At 37.8% G+C, this 20898-nt stretch overlaps 1 protein-coding gene across 2 annotated transcripts in view; it reads right to left on the minus strand.

The window, feature by feature from the left end:
* Positions 1 to 1050: 1050 nt before the first annotated feature.
* The window catches only part of UHRF2 (ubiquitin like with PHD and ring finger domains 2), a 93691-nt gene continuing 73843 nt past the window's right edge, over positions 1051 to 20898 (minus strand). Inside the window, exons 10-16 of one of the 2 annotated variants that reach the window (XR_010148980.1) lie at positions 14164 to 14270; positions 10740 to 10902; positions 9943 to 10083; positions 8172 to 8268; positions 7394 to 7604; positions 3424 to 3522; positions 1051 to 2068 (exon numbers count right to left, since the gene is read on the minus strand). Coding sequence is in view for 1 of the 2 variants with exons in the window: in XM_001142916.8 (XP_001142916.3) it covers positions 1922 to 2068; positions 3424 to 3522; positions 7394 to 7551; positions 8172 to 8268; positions 9943 to 10083; positions 10740 to 10902; positions 14164 to 14270 (912 nt within the window). In the remaining variant the exon portion in view is untranslated. The remainder of the gene's footprint in view (positions 2069 to 3423; positions 3523 to 7393; positions 7605 to 8171; positions 8269 to 9942; positions 10084 to 10739; positions 10903 to 14163; positions 14271 to 20898) is intronic. The other variant, XM_001142916.8, reaches the window with a different exon arrangement.

Here is a 20898-nt window from a genome sequence, read left to right on the forward strand (position 1 = left end):
GAATGATATTTATATGGCTGTGAACTTAGGGATGCAAGGACTGACTGGATCACATTAAAACTTTTCTCTGATGAAAACAATGTAGTTTTTTTGGGGGTGTGTGGTGGTCAACAGGGTCTTGCTCTGTCACCCAGGCTAAAGTGCAGTGGTGTGATCATGGCTCACTACAGCCTCAATTTCCTGGGCTCAAGCAATCCTCCCACGTCAGCCGCCCAAGTAGCTGGGACTACAGGCACAAACCGCCACACCCTGCTGATTTTATTTTTTGAGAGACAGGGTCTTATAATGCTGCCCAGGCTGGTCTTGAATTCCTGTGCTCAAGTAATCCTCCCACCTTGGCGTCCCACAGGGATTACAGGTATAAGCCACCGTGCCTGGCCTAGCAGTATAGTTTAGAGAATAGAACGTTTTAAAACATTCTTATGTCTGTGAAATAAGTAGCACTGATTAGACTAAAACTGAACACAGGACAGAAACTACAGAAAATGGTCACTAGATTACCATTTTAAATTTTTTTCCTATTAGAATAAACTTAAAAACAAAAAACAAAAAACAAACTGAGGGCCGAGTGCGGTGGCTCATGCCTATAATCCCAGCACCTTGGGAGGCCGAGGCAGGCGTATCACGAGGTCAGGAGATCAAGACCAATCTGGCTAACACGGTGAAACCCCGTCTCTACTAAAAATAGAAAAACAAAATTAGCTGGGCGTGGTGGCAGGCGCCTGTAGTCCCAGCTACTTGGGAGGCTGAGGTGGGAGAATGGCGCTAACCCAGGAGACAGAGCTTGCAGTGAGCCGAGATTGTGCCACTGCACTCCAGCCTGGGCAACAGAGCAAGACTCCATCTCAAAAAACCAACCAACCAAACAAAAACTGAGGAAGAAATTTGTTCTGAGTGCTTAAGATTTCATTCTGGTTCTCATTACCAGTACAAAGTAAAAAAAATGTTTCAATAGAGATGCACAATGAAAAACTCCAGAAATATAGGATCCTTTAAAACTGATAACATAAGCCAGACAAGTGTAAAAAAGTAAAGCAAAATGAGCTGTTCTTCTGATCATAAAATATTTATTAAGGTATACTTTAGGGAATATAGTGAATATAAAATTTAGGATCACAATATGAAGCAATTTCAAATCCTCTCAAAGGTCAGCACAGCCCTCAAAACTCTGCAGATGTAAAACCACTGGTGAGACACTAAAAGCAGTTCGACTAGTACAGAAGTGGATTTTCATGAACATTTACAACTAGAGCATATGAATACCTCTTTTAAGTGCAAAACCACACCACATTACACTAATGCAGCAACAATGCATTCATTATTGTTCTCATTAGTCATTAGTAGTCAACTTGCATAAAACACCAGAAAAAAGCACAATGGAGTTCACAAAGTGGGCTAAAAAAAATGAACCTGTCCTTGCAAACACACATTGTAATGGAAGAAGAGACGTTAAAAAAGTATATGCACACTTTAGAAGCTGTGTTCATTCCAAGGATCTCAAGTGTCATTTCCTTTTCTGTAAAATCAAATTACAAGAACCAGGCACAACTAATATTTGGGAGGCAGTGTGTAGCTAAAATTTCATTTAACTAGTTATTCAATGATTTTTAAAATCCCCATAAATCTTTTCTGTCCTGAGGTAGTTGCAAAATAAATCATAACTTGGATATCAACTAGAGCTGAGGCTTTGACTTTTTACTCATTAAAACTAGTTGTTACAGGAACTACCTTTAGATATTTAAAAGACAGTTGAGAAATGGGCCTCTTACTACACACACAAGATGATGGCTATGTGGGAAAGAGGATTAGCTGCTTCAGAACGTGAGAGATACAGTCCACCATTTCTTCCACCCTCCCCACCCATTTTAGATTCTTTATTGTCCAAAAAGCCACCATGAACAACACAGTGAAAGCAGGCAGATCATCGTCCTTTGCTGTAGCCAGGGAAGAAAAGGTCAAGTAGAGTCTGCAGAATCTCATTGGGAATCATGATGTAATTCTGGCCAAGATCATGCCGGCAAGCAGGGCAGGAGAAAACCTGTGCCTTAAAAGAGCGCTGTAGGCAATCCTATGGTAGAAACAAAAACATTCAATTTAATCTGAGCATAAAGCATGTAAGTACTCAGCAACTTATGCTTTTAAATAGGAACCAGAAACTGGTAATGAGAGAAATGTACAGAATGAACAAACATAAAGGCTTGAATCTGCACTATGGAAAAGGCTACAGTCATGGCTTTAGTTTCATCTCTGGCAGATATTGGGAGCCTTCAGGTAAATTATTTATGTAATTTGTGCATCAGTTTCCTCATCTACTAAAATGGTGGAGTTAGAGATTACATATGGTTGCCACTAGCCTAATCTTCTGGGTTAGATTTTAACCCTGTCCTTTCTAAACAGAGCCCTAGAGGGGAAAAAAAAATCAGGATTCCCTTGCTTAGAAATGAATTTTATATTTTACCAAATCACTTAACACATATGGTGAGTCTTCCAAAAATATACTTAGCAGCCAGGTAGGGTGGCTCATGCCTGTTATCCCAGTACTCTGGGAGGCTGAGGCAGGTGGATCACCTTAGGTCAGGCATTCAAGACTAACCTGGCCAACATGGTGAAACCCTGTCTCTACTAAAAAATACAAAAATTAGCTGGGCAGGGTGGTGCATGCTTGTACTCCCAGCTACTCCACAGGCTGAGACAGGAGACTTGCTTGAAATGGGGAGGCAGAGGTTACAGTGAGCCCAGATTGCACCACTACACTCTACCCTGAACGACAGAGTGAGATTCCGTCAAAAAAAAAAAAAAAAAAAAATTATATACACACACACACACACGCATATATATATATATATTTAGCAGTACTAAATACATTAAACATACAGTTAACTCAAGATCAGGCACAAACTCCTATGTAGATTTGTTTCCATTTTATAAAAGAAACTGAAGTTCTGAAGTTAGGGCACATAATCACCACTGGGTAGAGCAAGATTCAAACCTTGGCTTGACTAAAACACAAACTTTCCTTTTACACCACACTGAAAACACAATATTCAATTCATCTGGGCATGATGCTAGGTATAAACTGTTTTATATTATTTATTAATGAAAACACTCCAGTTTGCGCTATAATATATAAAACATATAAGCTATTACAGACAAGAGCAATGACCTCTTACCTTCTTTCCCATTTCAGCCCCTCCTCAAAATTCCAAACATGATAGAATATCTCAAATGACACATATTTGAATTATTATCACTATCTAATTAAAACATGCATTTACCACCAAGACGTAACTAAATGCTTCTTAACTAGAAGGTTCCACAGCTATCCTGCTTCATGGAAAATGCTTCTTAGCATGCTAAAAACAGGTATAGAAATTAGTGTGCCTTCATGCCTAACAGGGAAAGTGAGGAAGGAATTCTACTTACTTTACAGACATTGTGGAAGCACTCAGTTGTCACAGGCTGGTAAACTAGCTCCTGACAGCAAACGCACATAAAAGATTGTTCCAATTTTTTCAGAAAATTCTAGAACAGTATCCAAGGATAAGGAAAGAAAAGTTAGCAGTTCATAATATGCTAATAAAATTCATCTACTGTGTATTTCAAAACAGCTAGTAGAGAATAATTCAAATGTTCCCAGCATATAAGATAAATGTTTATAGTGATGAACATTCCAATTACCCTGATTTATTATATGTTATATGAACATATCAAAATTTCACATGTATCCCAAAATATATCCATCTATTATTTAGCAATAAAAATGTTTCAGTCACATTTAATGTCTTCTATTTAGAGGCCGGGCGCGGTGGCTCAGGCCTGTAATCCCAGCACTTTGGGAGGCCGAGGCAGGCGGATCACAAGGTCAGGAGATCGACACCATCCTGGCTAATGCAGTGAAACCCCGTCTCTACTAAAAATACAAAAAAATAGCTGGGCGTGGCGGCGTGCGCCTGTAGTCCCAGCTGCTGGGGAGGCTGAGGCAGGAGAATGGAGTGAACCAAGAAGGCGGAGCTTGCAGTGAGCTGAGATCACGCCACTGCACTCCAGCCTGGGTGACAGAGCGAGACTCCGTCTTAAAAAAAAAAAAAGTCTTCTATTTAAAAAAATCAAGTAGTCTTGATTTTTAACTACCTGAGGAGAGCAAAGTTATATAAAGAAATCCCATTCCATACACATTACTTTTAAATCAGAGTATTGGGTAGGAAAGGTTGCAAAGTCAATATATGATGTTAAAAAGTCAATGTCCCCCTAAATGTCACATTCCAGGGACAAACTATTTTTCACTTAAAAAATAAAAAAATCATGGGCAACTTATCTCAAGGTCATTACATACTGACTGCCTTTTTTCAAAAAGCTGTTTTGCACAGTATTCCAAATGTATGAACATCTATTATCTATTCAATCTTCTGCTGTTATAAAACTTGAATATTTGTCTTTAGGAGCTTAAAAAAAACACTAGGAAACAATACTCTGTAGTATCTAATACCATAAACAAAACATTTATTTTCCTAGGATTATTCTGTCATATTTTACCTCAGTCCTAAAATCCCATACCTTCCTGATGCTAATGTTTATTTACAGTAGGACGAAATTATAAAAAGTAGAGCCACCTAATGTAAACATGATCAAATGGATACCCTGTATTCTTCAAAAGCCATTACTGGCTCCATTTCATCTTGGCTGTTTTTTTTTTTAAGCTAGAAGGAAAACTAGTTTCTTTCCTAAATAGTCATAAAGATAATCCTTCAGTTATTTTAGGTAGTAAGGGAGTGTATTTCACATTTATTTTTTATATTAATAGAAAAAGTTAAGGCCAAGCATGGTGGTTCACACATGTAATCCCAGTACTCTGGGAGGCTAAGGCGGGTGGATCATTTGAGGTCAGGAGTGCTAGACCAACCTGGCCAACATGGCCAAAACCGTCTCTAGAAAAAAATACAAGAAATTAGCCGGGCGTGGTGGCGGGTGCCTGCAATCCCAGCTACTTGGGAGGCTGAGGCAGGAGAATCACTTGAACCCAGGAGGTGGAGGTTGCAGTGAGCTGAGATCATGCTACTGTACTTCGGCCTGGGAGACAGACCACAACTCTGTCTCAAAAACAAACAAACAAACAAACCAAAAAACCTTACAAGTTTCAAATTTAAAAATTGAATGTCACATTTCAAAAGATGTCTCATATTAACTGATTTATGAACATGGATCATTAAAGTCAAATACATTACAAAGTATTATAAACACATTTTTAAAATATGGCAATTATGTGGAGATGCTGAAAACTTTATAACAGGTACTCTCTCCCTAACAAACACCTTTGTTAATGACCAATATTTAACCTGGTACTGCCATAGTTCCTATAATACGGGTATATCTAATACAGGTATTTTGAGTTACAGGTAGCTACAATGTGCTAGGCACTCATCTACAGTGGTAATGAAAAGGCAGTCTGTGCTCTCCTGGAACTTACGTTCCTACAGGAGAGTAAACAAAAACAGTTTCAGATAGTAATAACTGATGAAACAGAGCAAATTGACTCATGCCTATAAACCCAGCTACTTAGGAGGCCGAAGCGGGAGGCTTGCCTGAGCCCAGGTGTTTGAGATCAGTCTGGGCAACATAGTAACCCCATCTGTTTGGACTTTTTAAACTAAATTTTAAAGAGTTGCCATTTTAGAAAGGGTAGTTTGGGAAGATCTCTCTGAGGAATCTATTTATACAGACTTAAAGGATATGAAAGAGTGAGACACATGAAAAGAGAATTCCAGTCAGAGAAACAGTATGTATGTAAAGGCCCAGGGGTATCAAGACGTCGAGCGTGTTTAAATAAAACAGTGACCACTGCAGTCAAGCAATCTGGGCACAAGAGTACTAGTTTAAGAAGAGACTACAGATGTAGGTAGGGCTGCTGATCACAAGGCCTTTGGAAGGAGTTTGGACATAAATATATATACACATATGTATTTATTTAAAGTCACTGTTGGCTAACACCTGTTTTTTTCTGGCTTAATAAATGTGTTCCTGGCCTATCTGAAGAGAATGGGCATGAAACTTGTCCAGGGCAATAGTACATAACATCCAGAGTAATCACTAGCAGCAAGGTCACAATAATATGACCTAGGAAGGTCAGATTCTGTCCCAGTGGGACACTACCCATAGGGAAGACAACTTTCACATCACTCAGGTAGCTTTTTCCTCCATCTGTAATTGCTTCTCTCCCACCTACAGTGGAAACTCACCTCAGTTATCACTAACGAGCCCTATCTTTCCCAATCAGAGAATAATTAGGCTGATTAACAACTGCTTCCTGTATCTTAATTTCCTATAAGTGAAAATGAGTGTGACCTAACAAAGTCAGACTCTGCTTACGCCTGGGTGTCTTGGCTAAAATACAAGTAAACACTTCTCAAAGTGTAATCACTTTCCCCTGTCCTCTAAACATGTAAGCTTCATTTTGCCAAAGATAACTCAATGTATCACATTTATAGACAAAGGAAGTAACGATTCCAATATAAATCCAAATATCTGATAAATTTCAGCATTTCTAAAAGTTTAAAAATCATATTTAAAAAATTCTTCCTTAATAATAATGACTATCTCTCACAAAGGAAACTCTGTAGAGTTTTTGTGTTGCTGCTTTCAGTCTAGATAGAAAAGACATACAGACATAGGGGCACATCAACACTTTGGAGAGAAAGAAAACAGAAAAGTAATTGTATTATAAATGACAAGGGGTCAATATTTAATAGAAGATTCAAATTTATAAGTAAAATTAAAGACACAATAAGTGAGAAAAGAATGAAGAGATAGTTCATATTTGAAGACTCCAACTTTAGGGATTTGATAAGAAAGGCTTGTTTGCAAAACACAGCTTAACACAAAGCCCACACATTAATTAACTGTGATTCCTTTTTACTTTAAAATTATGTGATTAATTTAAAGATTAAGAAAAAATGAAAATTTAAAAACATAAAATACTTAATAGATAATCTGGTTAATTTTACCAGTTAGTTTAACATGTAGGTTTTGAAAATTGTGCTGAACTGCTTAAGACTTCTGCTGTTAGGTAACTTTGAACTGTAACAAAAACTTTCGTGGTGATTTTTAGATTAAAATGACGATGTTTCACAAACTGAAAATTCTTCTGAGGAACAGTACCTCAAAGTAAAGTAACTTTGGGCATAGAGAAGTCAAAATCCAGCATCTAAGAGGTTTAAAGTAAATTTAGGCGCATGTCTATGTGTTGCCTCAGATTATTTCTGAAAGGTAGTGGCACTGGATTAGAAAACCGGGTAGAAGGATGAAGTTTTGACTGATGTGTGAAAAACAGACTTCATGAGACAATTATTTATCATTTGTTAATATCAGAATGTTATTATTTAAAAAAATCTTCACATACTGGTCCTTCCACAAGATGTGCAAGCACTTCATCCCACAGCTTCTGGTTTTGACAATCTTCTCTGATGAGATGCTGCTGTTGAGGAGTTAGTTGAAAAGCCTCAATTGCTTCTGCTGAATCTGATGCTTTGTACACTTTGGAGGCACTTGGACAGTCATCTAGATTTATTTTAAAAATGTATCAGCAGACTTACAAGTGGTTCTAAGCAGAACTATGAAACAAAAGAGTTAACTGGCACAAGTAATGTTTAGCAGAAAGATAACCAACATAAAACAGCATCTAATTTCCCCTAAAATTTAGGATACTGTTATTTCCTGCTATTTGGCTCTGACACTATTAAACAAAAGATCCATCTTCTACCATGCCCCCCCAGCCAAATCCTTTGCTTTCATTTAAGTCTCAATTTATTTTCTTAATATTTCTCTTTATTAAAAAGTATGTTGGCTGGATGCAGTGGCTTCTGCCTGTAATCCCAGCACTTTAGGAAGCTGAGGCGGGAGGATCCCTTCAGCCCAGGAGTTCAAGACCAGCTTGGGCAACATGGAGAAACCCCATCTTTACAAAAAATACAAAAATTAACCAGGTGTGGTGGTGTACAGCCGTGGGCTACTTCGGAGGTTGAGGTAGGTGGATCGCTTGAGCCCAGGAGGTCAAGGCTACAGTGAGCCAAGATCTTTCCACTGCACTCCAGCCTGGGTGACAAGAGTGAGACCCTGTCTCAACAACAACAACAACAAAAGTATGTTATTATTATTTATATTTTGCAATCATTACCTACCATCTGAAATTGGCCTTTTTGTGGTTCCACTGGGCTGCTTCTTTGACTGTCCTTTAGGCTTCTTCCCTTCTTTGTCTGAAGGGTAACCTGCTGGATACTGATGGGGGGAGGAGGGAGAGTACAATGCAGATTTAAGCTTCACAGAGAAGGGGGGTTTAGATCCTGGTGAGAAATTAAAAGGGAGGGGAAGACTACACGTTCCCCAAACTGAAAAACTTTACATAAAAGAAACAGACATTTAAAGGAAAAGAATTCAAAGCACAGACAACTATTAAAATCCCAATTTATGTAGCTGTGACTGCTAAGAGATTCCATTTTATAATACACTGATCTTAAGTTTCAGATCTAAGAAAGATAAGTCTTCAGGAGTTGTGATTAGATTTCCTTAAAGTTTAAGGAAAGTAGAATACAGAAATGAAGGTAAATGAGAACCAATCATAGAGCACAACAGATAGAAAGCAGATAGACTGGATCACAGTAAATTGTGGAGTTGATCTAAAAAAATATCAAGAACATTAAGGGTCAAACTTCTCATCTCCTAAAGTTAGGGGCAGGAGCTTTTACAAGACCTAAAGCAACTAAATTACTAAATCCTCCACCAGCTAAGAGTTAGATTTGAAGTAATACATTCTATCTATCATCCTTATGTTTCAATGGCTACCTTCTTTGAGGGGGTGGGTGGGGTGGGAGAAGCATGCTTTGTAATAACAGTCATGCTTAAAGCACTGTATGTTTCAGGCCTCAATGACTATTACTCATCATAGCAGATGGGCTCACATGCTTCTGCTCACAGTTTCAAATATAACCTATCTAGAACAATGCTCTCAACAGGGACATCTGAAAAATCTTCTGAAAGTGAATTTGACAAAGTTATTTTTATATTAAAAAGAATTATTTTAGTAGTTGTTTTAGCAGTTGATGGTCTTATTTTCAACAATCAATTCTATGAGTTTAAAAAGACAACAAAAACAGAAACAGACTTGCATTAGAAGACACACACTCACCTGCCTGGGTGGTCAGACACTTGCCCATAGTTCAGCCCCTACACATGCAGTGTGGGCAGAGCCAGGGGAAATGATAAAGCTGGCAGTTTTTACGGGAAGCACAACAATGGGGAATGATGGGAGATGAACTCAAACCATGCTCTGAAGTCAGTGTCAGGGACAAATTCTAGGGTATACAGGCAGTGAAGGGATTAATGCAGCCATACCATCCACTATGCACACAAAATCAACGAAGTCTTTATGGGTTAACAGCTGAGCATGGGCAAAGGGGAAAAAAGACAAAGCACTAAAGGTGGTGGCAGGGCAGGGAAGCAGCTTTGCGGGGGAAGAGAGAAAAGGGGTGAGGAAAAGTGAGAAAGGGAGAAGGCAGACCACTCTTATAAAGCCACCTCCCCACCCTTCCCCTACCAGAGAGACACCCCCTGTGCCCTCTAGGATAAATGTCCTTTTCCAGGGCCTCCTATACCTAAATTTCATGAATCCCTTTCCCTCACACTTCACGTCATTTCCAAATTGATTTGGAAATATTTTACTTCTAATTAACAGGTCCAACTTTTCCCAAGCACAACCCTTGGTCCCAGGGCAGTCTGACATCTAGGATACTACCTTTTCTCTTCTTCTCCTCTGTCTATTTGCATGATCTTATTCCTCACCCCTTATAGTCCACCAGTCAATTGCTGTGGGTTATATCCAGTGTTAAGGCATGTAGATAGAAGAGGTGTATATTTTTATGAACACACAGGCAGCCTAGACAAATGTAATCTAACCTGTAAACGTAGACATAATCTCCTTGACCGTTCTATTCCTTCAGAGGTCCAAGGAGCAGGTTCAACATCATCTCTTCTTAAAAGATAGCGCCAAACCAAGAATCCATGGCTTGATGAAATCTCTGGCCAGTATTTCACCACCTAAATCACAACATTTCAGTGCCAGTTTGAGATTTAAAATTTAGACTTATTCATCACATTAGTGGTATCAAAATAATCTTTGCCAGAACTAAATGCAACTTCTGAATATTCTGCTTTGCCGTAAGGATAGTAAGTCAAGAATATTCACTAAAACAGTTTTGACCTTAACTCCTATTACAGTACTTCCCATGAGGACAGACTGCTATAAATTTAATAGAGTAACAAGATTATGCTAATTAACAGAATTTTGTATCGTAAAGATGGCAGCAAATGCCTCTTTTTAAACAAAGAATGAAAATCTATTACTATGATGTGCTGCTTTGAAAATCTATTACAACTAAAATCGTTCAAAAAGATATATAAAAATCAAGTTATACAACAGCCAGTTACTTAAATGGCTTTATTATAGAGAACATACACTTACATTTTTTAAAAAAAATCTTAACCCAACTCTGCCCCTAGGAACTCGAAATAAGCCTTAAAAGTAAAGTGCTGAAGTTAAGAGTTTGCTTTATGCATCTGTTCAATTTCCAGAAAAAGTAGCAATATAAGATGGCTACTGTTTCCTCGAGCCCACCCACAGTAGTTCCTTGCAACAACCCTGCCTTGAAAGCCCAGGAAGAATGACAAACAAGATGTCATGCCAGATAGAGCACCTTATAAATGCCATCATATCTGTTGCCTTCTTCAGGAGCATATTTGCTGATCTTCCTCCCTTTAAAACTGCGTATCACTCTGACTGGCTTACCAGCTCTCCAATTCCGAGACTCTGCTCCAATTTTATCATCCAATGGAGCATCACAGTTTAGGGCCAATGCCCTAAAAAACAACAAAGAAGTCTTTATACCATGTAATTTTTCTTCAAGTACACAATCGAGTCATTAGCTCAATTAAAAGGTGAATTATACCTTACCTGATGGTTAAGATTCTATGATTCTTTCCATATTATTCCAGATAATAGGATTATGCTTTCCCCCACCAGCAGAGAAGACAAATCAGTTTTCTGATGTCACCCCCAAGCCAGGGGATTGGTTCTCAGATAGCCTGTAGGGTTCTTCTGAAAGTAATAACATCTGTGCCACGTATAATAGAAAACAACTAGAAATACATGGAATTTTTCTTTAAATAACGTTTGTTGGGGGAAGGGAGAACGTTGGAAAACTAAAGCAAATGATTTTTTCAATAGTGATCTTTGGTAAGGGTGTGAGGTGAATTGCTGGAATAATGTAGAAAGAAATCCAGAAATATAAATTTGTCAGCAAGGTACAAATGACCTTCCCAGGTCTACTTTCCACATTCCAGACAACAGAGAATCCTTAAAGTTTAAAAGATATTAAGAATAAGTGGTGTATGAGAATGTTCTTTAAAGGTCTCCATAAAAAGATAAATTTCAATAAGCCTGAAGCATCCAAATGCCTGTGCTAATGACAATGAAGACTTCTGGCTGCTTGAGATCACTACATTTTACTGATAATGCATTAATGCATGGTCAAAGAAGAACACTGAATTGGAAGTAGTACCTGACTTAGCTGGAACTTATTTAGTATATGCATTCACCTAATAGTAGTAAATCAATGAGCTTATTAGATGTTAGAAGACCTTACTCTTGGGAGAACCCAGTTGTACCAAAATCTGTATTTAAGTTATTTTTACTATTTTAAAATAACAATTTTAGAATCAGTTTAAAATTAGCATTTTCCTCTAGGACACCTACGTCTTAAGTGAAAAGAAAACACTGAGAACACTTAAGGTTTAAAAAACAAACAAAAAACAGAACTATACCCAATCTGGTGAAAGCAGATATGACATAAAATACTTCTTCAAGGTTTAATTCTTTTTATGCAGGCTCAAGTTAAAAAAAATAGACGTCAAGAAAATGACTAACCTATTGAAAAGAAATGTCTTGACCATAGTTATATTTTTAGTGAGTAAATAAACTTGAAAGTATTTTGTTTTAAAAAATAACTTATATAGCTGTGGTCAAAGAGTTGAAGCTTCCCAAGTTACCTTTTTTTTTTTTTAATCTAAAAGGAAGATGCATTAAAATTCTGAGAGGTAGAAAAAAACACAGCCATCAACTCTAGGGCTAGTATTACGTCTTACAGAATACCTATTGAGATATTACACCTATTTTATCTTAAAGAGCTAGGGTAAGTTTCATTCATGTCACTGAATGGAATGCTTTAATGCTCACAGATACCTTCAGTCATAATTACTGCCACCACTAACTGGCACTGTCAACTCACTTCTGGCTTCAGGATAATTAGGCTATTCAAGTATATGAAAAGAGTCCAAGAGGATGAAACTAGGCAATACAGTAACAAAGCTCCTCCATTAATCTATCTGCCACTCAACCAGTCAGGTGCCTCTGACTGCCCTGATAAAAGATGGCCAGGTTACTTTGCTGCCCTCTTCAGTTTCTTAAAGTTTGAAGAGCGGGGAAGAAATAGGAATAAACTCAGAAGCAAGGTGTCGAACTACCTCTTAGCAAAGATGCAAAAATGAATTCAACCATACACTACTGGGCAAAGAGTATACTATGGGTCAGAGCAAAGTGCCTTTCACCTCAGTTTTCATGTTTGTAAGACATACAGGTAACCTTTGCCCAAGCACTTTTACAATCACAAGGCGTATTCACAACTTAACGTATAAACTGACCAGATGTTAAAGTCTCTCTGATAATTCAATCCTAAATTGTTTTCAGTTGATATTTCATTTTCACTATCTCCTGTTTATAGCAAACATGTTTACTGCTTGTCAATTATTTTCTACTGAGATTGTAGCGGTACTTATCAGATTGTCCAAAAGTGTGAAAGGAATCTTAACATGTACATTACAATGGTGGGTAGTTATGAAGGAAGTTCCTTTCAAGCAAAATTATCGATTATTAAAGGGAAAAATAATTTTCAGATTTGACAACTTGAAAGAGTCCTTTTGCAAATTTGAGATACATTTTCATTGACAAAAACACATCAAAATATTTATTTTAAGACATTCTTCTTGAAGGACTGCTTTCTTGCTAGAAAAGAGCAGCTAAGCTCCTGTCTCAAGAATGTTTTCACCAGCAAATCTGACCTGTCTCCTCTGCTGGTTCAGTAAAAATAATCCTACTATCAGAAATAATACAGAACACATAAAAACAGAGATTCTATGTAAATTGATACGCATGAAAGTCTTGAAATCATACTGGTATATTCTTTACATCACACAGTAATCAGAAATTAAGGGGACACTACTTAAAACTGAGTGATTTAGACTCAAAGTGAAAAACACTCACTTTTACTCAATCGACAAAATACCCTTAATAACAGGATATAAAAACTGTTTATGAAATGTTCACAAAAATTTCAGCAGGACAAACTATAATGTGATTTTTGCTATCTGGTGGTCTGGGTTACTTATTAATATTGGTATTAGCATGCATTTATAAAATAAAACATTTTGAAATTAATAAATTTTCTGTACCCATGGGAGCTGAGATGTCATTAGTATTTCTATAGAATAAAGATCAGCACACGGTGGCTCTTTTGTAATGTCTTAAGGGGATTTAGTTAGAAAAGACCACTTTTGTAACTAAATGAACATTCCCTTTAACAACTCTTAGAAGATATCTGATTAGCAGACATTCTAAAAGTACATTCAGTACAGATCTGATTAAGTTACCTTATGTTTCATTTATGTACATAAATGTGGCTCCCAAACATAGTTTTATTTCAAATTACTGAGTTTACTCTAAAAAGGAGTTTGTCACTTTTAGCTTTGACCAATGGAGCAGTAGACAAGCCACCTTATTCTCAATTTCACTTAAATTACACAGGCTCCTTTCCTTCAAAGTTGTTAACATTTTCAAATGCATATCACATGTATTCAGTAAGACTAGAAATTATGGCATTTAAAAATAACAGTATAAAGATATGTTAGGATGCTGATAAACAATTACATAATCAGGCACTGGAATTTTAATTTCAGATCTTTAACTCCCAGTTTGAAATTCTCCTCTGCAATGTAAGTTACAATTTACAGTCCTATAATGAAACTTTTATTCAATGTTCAAATTCTAAACAGTGTCTATAGTAGTACCTGTTCATGTTTGTTAATGTTTGATCAGCTGAAGGTGCGCCAATTCTTTTGTTACCAGCAAGATTTTTACCACCGCTTCCAGTGTATGTGAACTCATCACCTCGGTCCTGTCAGAGAAGATTTTCTTTATTAAGAAAGCTAAACCCAAGTATAATTTCATCAATTCTTATTTCAGAGTCAAAACATTTCATTAGGATGTTATGAGTTGACATTTTCTCTTGAGGCATCTCCCAAAATAATGCAAAATTTAAATGCAATCTTGTGTGTACTATACTTTCAAGTCATATAACTTGACCTAACACTTTCACTTTAAATTATACTTTTCAACATCTCCAAATATGGTTAGTCTCATGCTATATATGTAGTAAAATAATCAATAGGATGTTACAAACAAGGTAAGGTCTTATGGATTTAAATATTATATTTTATTCAATTCAATGTTAAAACTTATCAATACCAGCTTGTAGGTTCTTTATAGATAATACCACTTCAACAAACACTCCATAACCAAATTTCCAACTGACATCTACACCATACCTAAGTGTGCTGCCTCAAATTTCAAATTCTGGCATTAACAATAAATAAGTACTACAAAAGCAAATTTACCTAAAAACTTCACATTAACTTTTTTTTTGAGACAGAGTCTTGCTCTGTCACCCAGGCTGGAGTGCGGTGGCACGATCTCGGCTCGCTGTAGCCTCTGCCTCCCAGGTTCAATCGATTCTCCTGCCTCAGCCTCCCAAGCAGCTGGGATTACAGGAATGTGCCACTACGCCTGTCTAGCTTTTGTATTTTTAGTAGAGATGGGGTTTTGTCATGTTGGCCATGTTGGTCTCCAACTCCCGGTCTCAAGTGATCCATCCGCCTTGGCCTCCCAAAGTGCTGGGATTACAGGCATGACCCACTGCGCTCTGGCTTTCATATTAAAATTCTAACAGCATAGTTAAGTTCCCTTTATTTCACATTCTGTGGGTTCACCCATATCACACATTCAGGTAAAATAATAGCCTCCCATTAAGAAGAAATTTGGAAAAAATTTGAAAAATCTAAAAGTAGTATAAAGTATCTACTAAATGTAAAAAAAAAAAAAAAAAAAAAGGCCAAAAGCTCTCCAATTACTTCTATAGCAGCTACAAATTTATATGGATATTATTGTCTCTATCTGATTCAGTACTTGAAACAAATTAAGAAAACTAACTATCAGTGCACAATTAATTCTACTAACACTAGCAAAATAGTGATTCTTTAATGCAAGATCATTTTAATTAGTTTAGACAACTTAGACAATGATGTTTTGTGTCTACTAAATTCTTATTATAGAAGTCAATTATTTATACTTTGTTTTTCCCTTGGATTAAAAGCCACAAATAAACATCTCATGGTCTTAAAGTGTTATTGGTCCAAAACCCTTAAATTTACTTTCACCTTTTGTTAATCCAATATTAAGGTCTACATATTTTTTAAACAAGGTATTACGAAACTTAATCTTTAGTATGTATTCTATGAGAAGGAATTCTAATAAATACGTACATCTAGAACAGTTTAGAATACTTCTTAAACTGATCAAAACCAGTCTTCCACCCGGTATCTGGACAGACTCCACAATATTCATATTCATAACTCTGTCAACTTTTCAAGTTATTATGGGAGTGCCATAAAGAAAAAGTAATGGAAAGTAAGAGAGCATAATAAGACAAATGTAAGCTAAATAGTATTTAAAACATTTCTGATTATTCTTCAAGCAGCAAATCAAGGAAACATGGCTAAAATTCTGTACCATTAACTCATTTGTACTTTAATCATTACAGCAACAAAAACATTATATTATCACGAGGGAAAAAACTGTCAAGACTGTAAGAGCTCAAACCATATTATTTCAGGCTATTTTTCCTATGGAAAGGCCAGGCGCAATGATTCATGCCTGTAATCCCAGCACTGTGGGAGGCCAAAGCAGTTGGCCTGCTTGAGCCCAGGAGTTCAAGACCAGCCTGGGTGACATAGCGAGACCTTGTCTCTATTAAAAAATAAAAATAAAATATTTTTCCTATGGAAAAATAATCAACCTAAATTTGTTGCATCTTCTAGTCAATGATCCATTAAATTGTGCCTGGCAGGCAGTAGCCTAAACAAGTTCTGCTGCCTGGGAAGAGCTCACATAAAGCAGTTCTCTATCTACACAAGGGACATAGCACTGCCCCAAAGTAACTCCGTTCTTCAGTTATTCCCAACCTCTATTCTTCTCCCAAGCTGCTAAAGCAACTGCCTAAGACAACAAGCTGGATGCTCACATTCTTGCTATCATCAAGATCAGGTGGAAGACCTTTATCCCAAACTTCTCAGCCTCCTCCCTATAGACTATCAGATAAATAATTCCAAAGCACAATGAAGACAAACATTCCCCAAACTCCTTTAATGACTTAATTCAAGGTTGTCTAGACCATAGCCTCAAATGTTACCAACTTCTCTCATAATACCCTTTACATCCCTGCAAAACTGTACCACTGCTAGTGTAACACACATCTACTACTGGGGGGTTAGGTGGTGTTAGGAGAAGCATTTTACATATAATTAATTCATTTAAACCTCACAGCAAGCCTTTAAGTACTATAAATCTTATTTTACAGATGTGGCAGAGGTTCAGTAAATTGCCTAAAATCACACAACTAGGAAAAGAGATGGCTCCACAGCCAGGACACAAAACCAAACAGACTCTGGCTTCCGAGTCTTCTCCTGAACACTGAGCAAACTACTTCTCAAGACAACTGAGAGGATGCAGGTCATCTTTGTGGGTCCTCACTTCTCAGAAGAGGTCACCAAAATACAAGGCACTAAAACTGGCATTTGATTAATTCTTAAGTTACTAGGCTAAAATATTAACTCAGTTATCAGCAGGTACGCAAGAGTATTACATCCATTCACCCAGACAGAACAAAGATCACTGGCTTCATGAAATTTATACCAAATTCAAGAATTCAGGAAACTTTTTTTCTTAAATGTGAAAAGCTTATTCATCAGGTTTCCTTTTCCTAATCCTATAGATATACTTGCCTACAATAGAAAGATCAAAAAGTTGAAAATGCTTATAAAATATATAAACATTTCCAGACACATTTTAGCTGTCAATCAAGGCCTATATGTCATCTTAGTCCTAAAATTTTTCTTCACATTATGTAACAGACTTAACTAAGACAATTAGCGGTTCGTCAGTACTTATCTCCACAAATGTTTTAACGTTTGACCAGTAAGTATATTCAAAAACATGGAAACAAGAAAATAAACTTCATATATTTAAGATAATATTCTTTTCTTTTTTTTAAAGACAGAGTCTCACTTTGTCATCCAGGCTGGAGTACAGTGATGTGATCTTGGCTCACCGCAACCTCTGCTTCCTGGGTTCAAGTGATTCTCCTGCCTCAGCCTCCCAAGTAGCTGGGATTACAGGAATGCATCACCACGCCTGGGTAATTTTTGTACTTTTAGTAGAGACGGAGTTTCATCATGTTGGCCAGGCTGGTTTCGAAGTCCTGACCTCAAGTGATCAGCCCACCTCGGACTCCGAAAGTGCTGAGATTACAGGAATGAGCCACTGTGACTGGCCTTATTTAATATTCTGCTACAGAGAATATAACTAACATTTGAGTCCGTGCTATGTGCAAAGGGCCACATAAATTATCTCAGTTAATGTAATCGTCTTCCCGACATAAAATACTATTTCTTCTTTTTACAGATGGGGAAACTGAGTTACCAGAGTTAAATAATTTGGCCCAAGTCTCAAATACAACAAATGTCAGAGACCAGATCAAATACAATTGCTCAGACACTAAAAACAAATGTTAAAGAGACTACATTTCTAGTTGGTTTATTTATAAAGCCTTCAAAAAATTCCAAGAGCTGACTGTAATAAACTATATAACATCTTTTGTATTTCTGACAAATACATAAAGATATAGCTTCAAAATATGGATGCTAAAGAAGAATGCAAAGGATGAACCTAAATATTTCCATTTCCATTTACTTTGCCATGTTAATGTAAATGCACTGCTAAATCCGCCTTTCAGAAAGCCAGCATGCTTTTCTATTTGTCTGAAAACATACTATATTTTGTGTTCTCTCTCCATAACTACTCAAATTGATTCATCTTTGTAACAATCCATGAAAGCAAGTAAATACCTGAAGACCACATATCTGATGAACGGTAAAAAAAAAAAACAAAAAAAAAACAAAAAAAAAAACCCAATTAGAAAATGGCCAAAAAACCTGAAGTGCTATACTACTAAAGAGGCTATACAGATGGCAAATAAGCAAACGAATCACGTCCAACAATAAGATATCACTACACACCTATCAGAATGGCTGAAACAAAAAACAGCAACAACAGCGAATGCTGGTGAGATGCAGAGAAACTGGATCACTCATATACTGCCGATAGGAACATAAAATGGTAGTCACTGGAGAAAACAGTTTGGGAGTTTCTTTAAACAACTAAACATGCAACTGCCACATGTGACCCAGGAATTGCACTTCTGGGGCATTTATTCCAAAGAAATAAAGACTTATGTTTACAAAAAACCTGTTCACAAATATTTACTGTAGCTTTATCTGTAATAGCTAAAAACTCAAAAGAACCCAGCTGTTCTTCCAAGAGTAAATGATTAAATGAACTGTGGTACATCCACACCATGGACTAGTACTCATCAATAAAAAGAAATGAACTATTGATACATGCCACAATCTCCAGAGAATCATGCTGAGTGGAAAAAGCCAATCCTAAAGGTTAATATATAATATGCTACATACTTCCATTTATAAAAATTCTTGAAGTGAGAAAATTACAGGAAGAAATGAGGCTGGGAGCAGTGGCTCACGCCTGTAATCCCAGTACTTTGGGAGGCTGAGGTAGGCAGGTCACTTGAGGTCAGGAGTTTGAGACCAGCCTGGCCAACATGGTGAAACCCCACCTATACCAAAAATACAAAAATTAGTCAGACATGGCGATGCATGCCTGTAGTCCCAGCTACTCGGAAAGCTGCGCCAGGAGAATCACTTGAACCTGGGAGGCAGAGGTTGCAGTGAGCCGAAATCGCATCACTGCCCTGTAGCCTGGAAGACAGACTGAGACTCTATCTCAAAAAAAAAAAAAAAAAAAAAAAAAAAGACTCGGCACGGTAGCTCATGCCTGTAATCCCAGCACTTTGGGAAGCCGAGGTGGGCAGATCACCTGAGGCCAGGAGTTCCAGACTAGTCTGGCCAATATGGAGAAACCCCATCTCTAGTAAAAACACAAAAATTAACCGGCCGCCTGTAATCCCAGCTATTCAGGAGGCTGCTTGCGGCGAACTGAGATGGCGCCATTGCACTCCAAGCTGGGCGACAAGGGCAAGATTCCATCTCAAAAAAAAAAAAAAAGAAAGAAAAAGAGAAAAGATTAGTGGTTGTCAGAGGTTAAGAAGCAGTGGGGGGGCTACATCTGATAGGTGCAGCTATAAAAGGGCAACACAATAATGGAAACTGTGGTAATATAAATGTTCAGCCCGACTGTATAGTGTCAATATCCTGGTTCTGATATTGTACTATAGTTTTGCAAGATGTCACCACTGGGAGAAACTGGGTAGAGGGCACAGGATCCCCTTCCCGCTTTTTTTTTTTTTTTTTTTTTTTAAGGAGACAGGGTCTTGCTCTCTGTCACCCAGGCTGGAGTGCTGCGCTGGCATGATCATGGCTCACTACAGCCTCGACCTCCTGAGCTCAAGCAATCCTCCTGCCTCATCCTCCTGGGTAGCCGGGACTACAGGCACATGCCACCACACCCAGCTAATTTCTCTGTTTTTTTGGTAGGGACAGGGCTTTGCCACGTTGCCCAGGCTGGTCTTGAACTCCTGAGCTCAAGAGATTCACCCACTTCAGCCTCTCAAAAGTGCTGGGATTACAGGCATGAACCACTGGATTCGGCCCTCTGTATTGTTTCTAATGCTACATGTGAATCTACAACTATCTCAAAATAGTAAGTTTAATTTAAAAAAAAAAACTCTATAGATTTAACACTGGAACGAGTTTTTATTTTTTAAAAGAGAAAACTTAAAGAAGAATGACAAAAAAAAGCTCTATAGAGGATGGGCACCGTGGCTCACGCCTATAATCCCAGCAGTTTGGGAAGCCAAGGTGCGCAGATCATCTGAGGTCAGGAGTTCGAGACCAACCTGGCCAACATGGCGAAACCCCAGCTCTACTAAAAATACAAAAATTGACCGGGTGTGGTGGCTCACGCCTGTAATCCCAACACTTTGGGAGGCCAAGGCGGGAGGATCACCTGAGGTCAGGAGTTCGAGACCAGCCTGGCCATCGTGGTGAAACCCCATTTCTACTAAAAATACAAGAATTAGCCAGGCACAGTGGTGCATACTTGTAATCCCAGCTACTCAGGAGGTGGAGGCAGGAGAATCGCTTGAACCTGGGAGGAGGAGATTGCAGTAAGCCGAGACTGAGCCACCGCACTCCAGTCTAGGTGACAAGAGTAAAACTCCGCCTCAAAAAATAAATACATAAAAATACAAAAATTAGTCAGGTGTGATGGCAGGCGCCTGAAATCTCACATACTTGGGAGGCTGAGGCAGGAAAATCACTTGAACCCAAAGGCACAGGTTGCAGGGAGCTGAGATCACACCACTGCACTCCAGCCCAGGTGATATAGCGAGACTCCATCTCAAAAAAAAAAAAAAAAAAAAAAAAAGGAAAAAA

This window comes from Pan troglodytes, chromosome 11 (assembly GCF_028858775.2).
Source record: "Pan troglodytes isolate AG18354 chromosome 11, NHGRI_mPanTro3-v2.0_pri, whole genome shotgun sequence".
NCBI classification, from domain to species: domain Eukaryota; kingdom Metazoa; phylum Chordata; class Mammalia; order Primates; family Hominidae; genus Pan; species Pan troglodytes.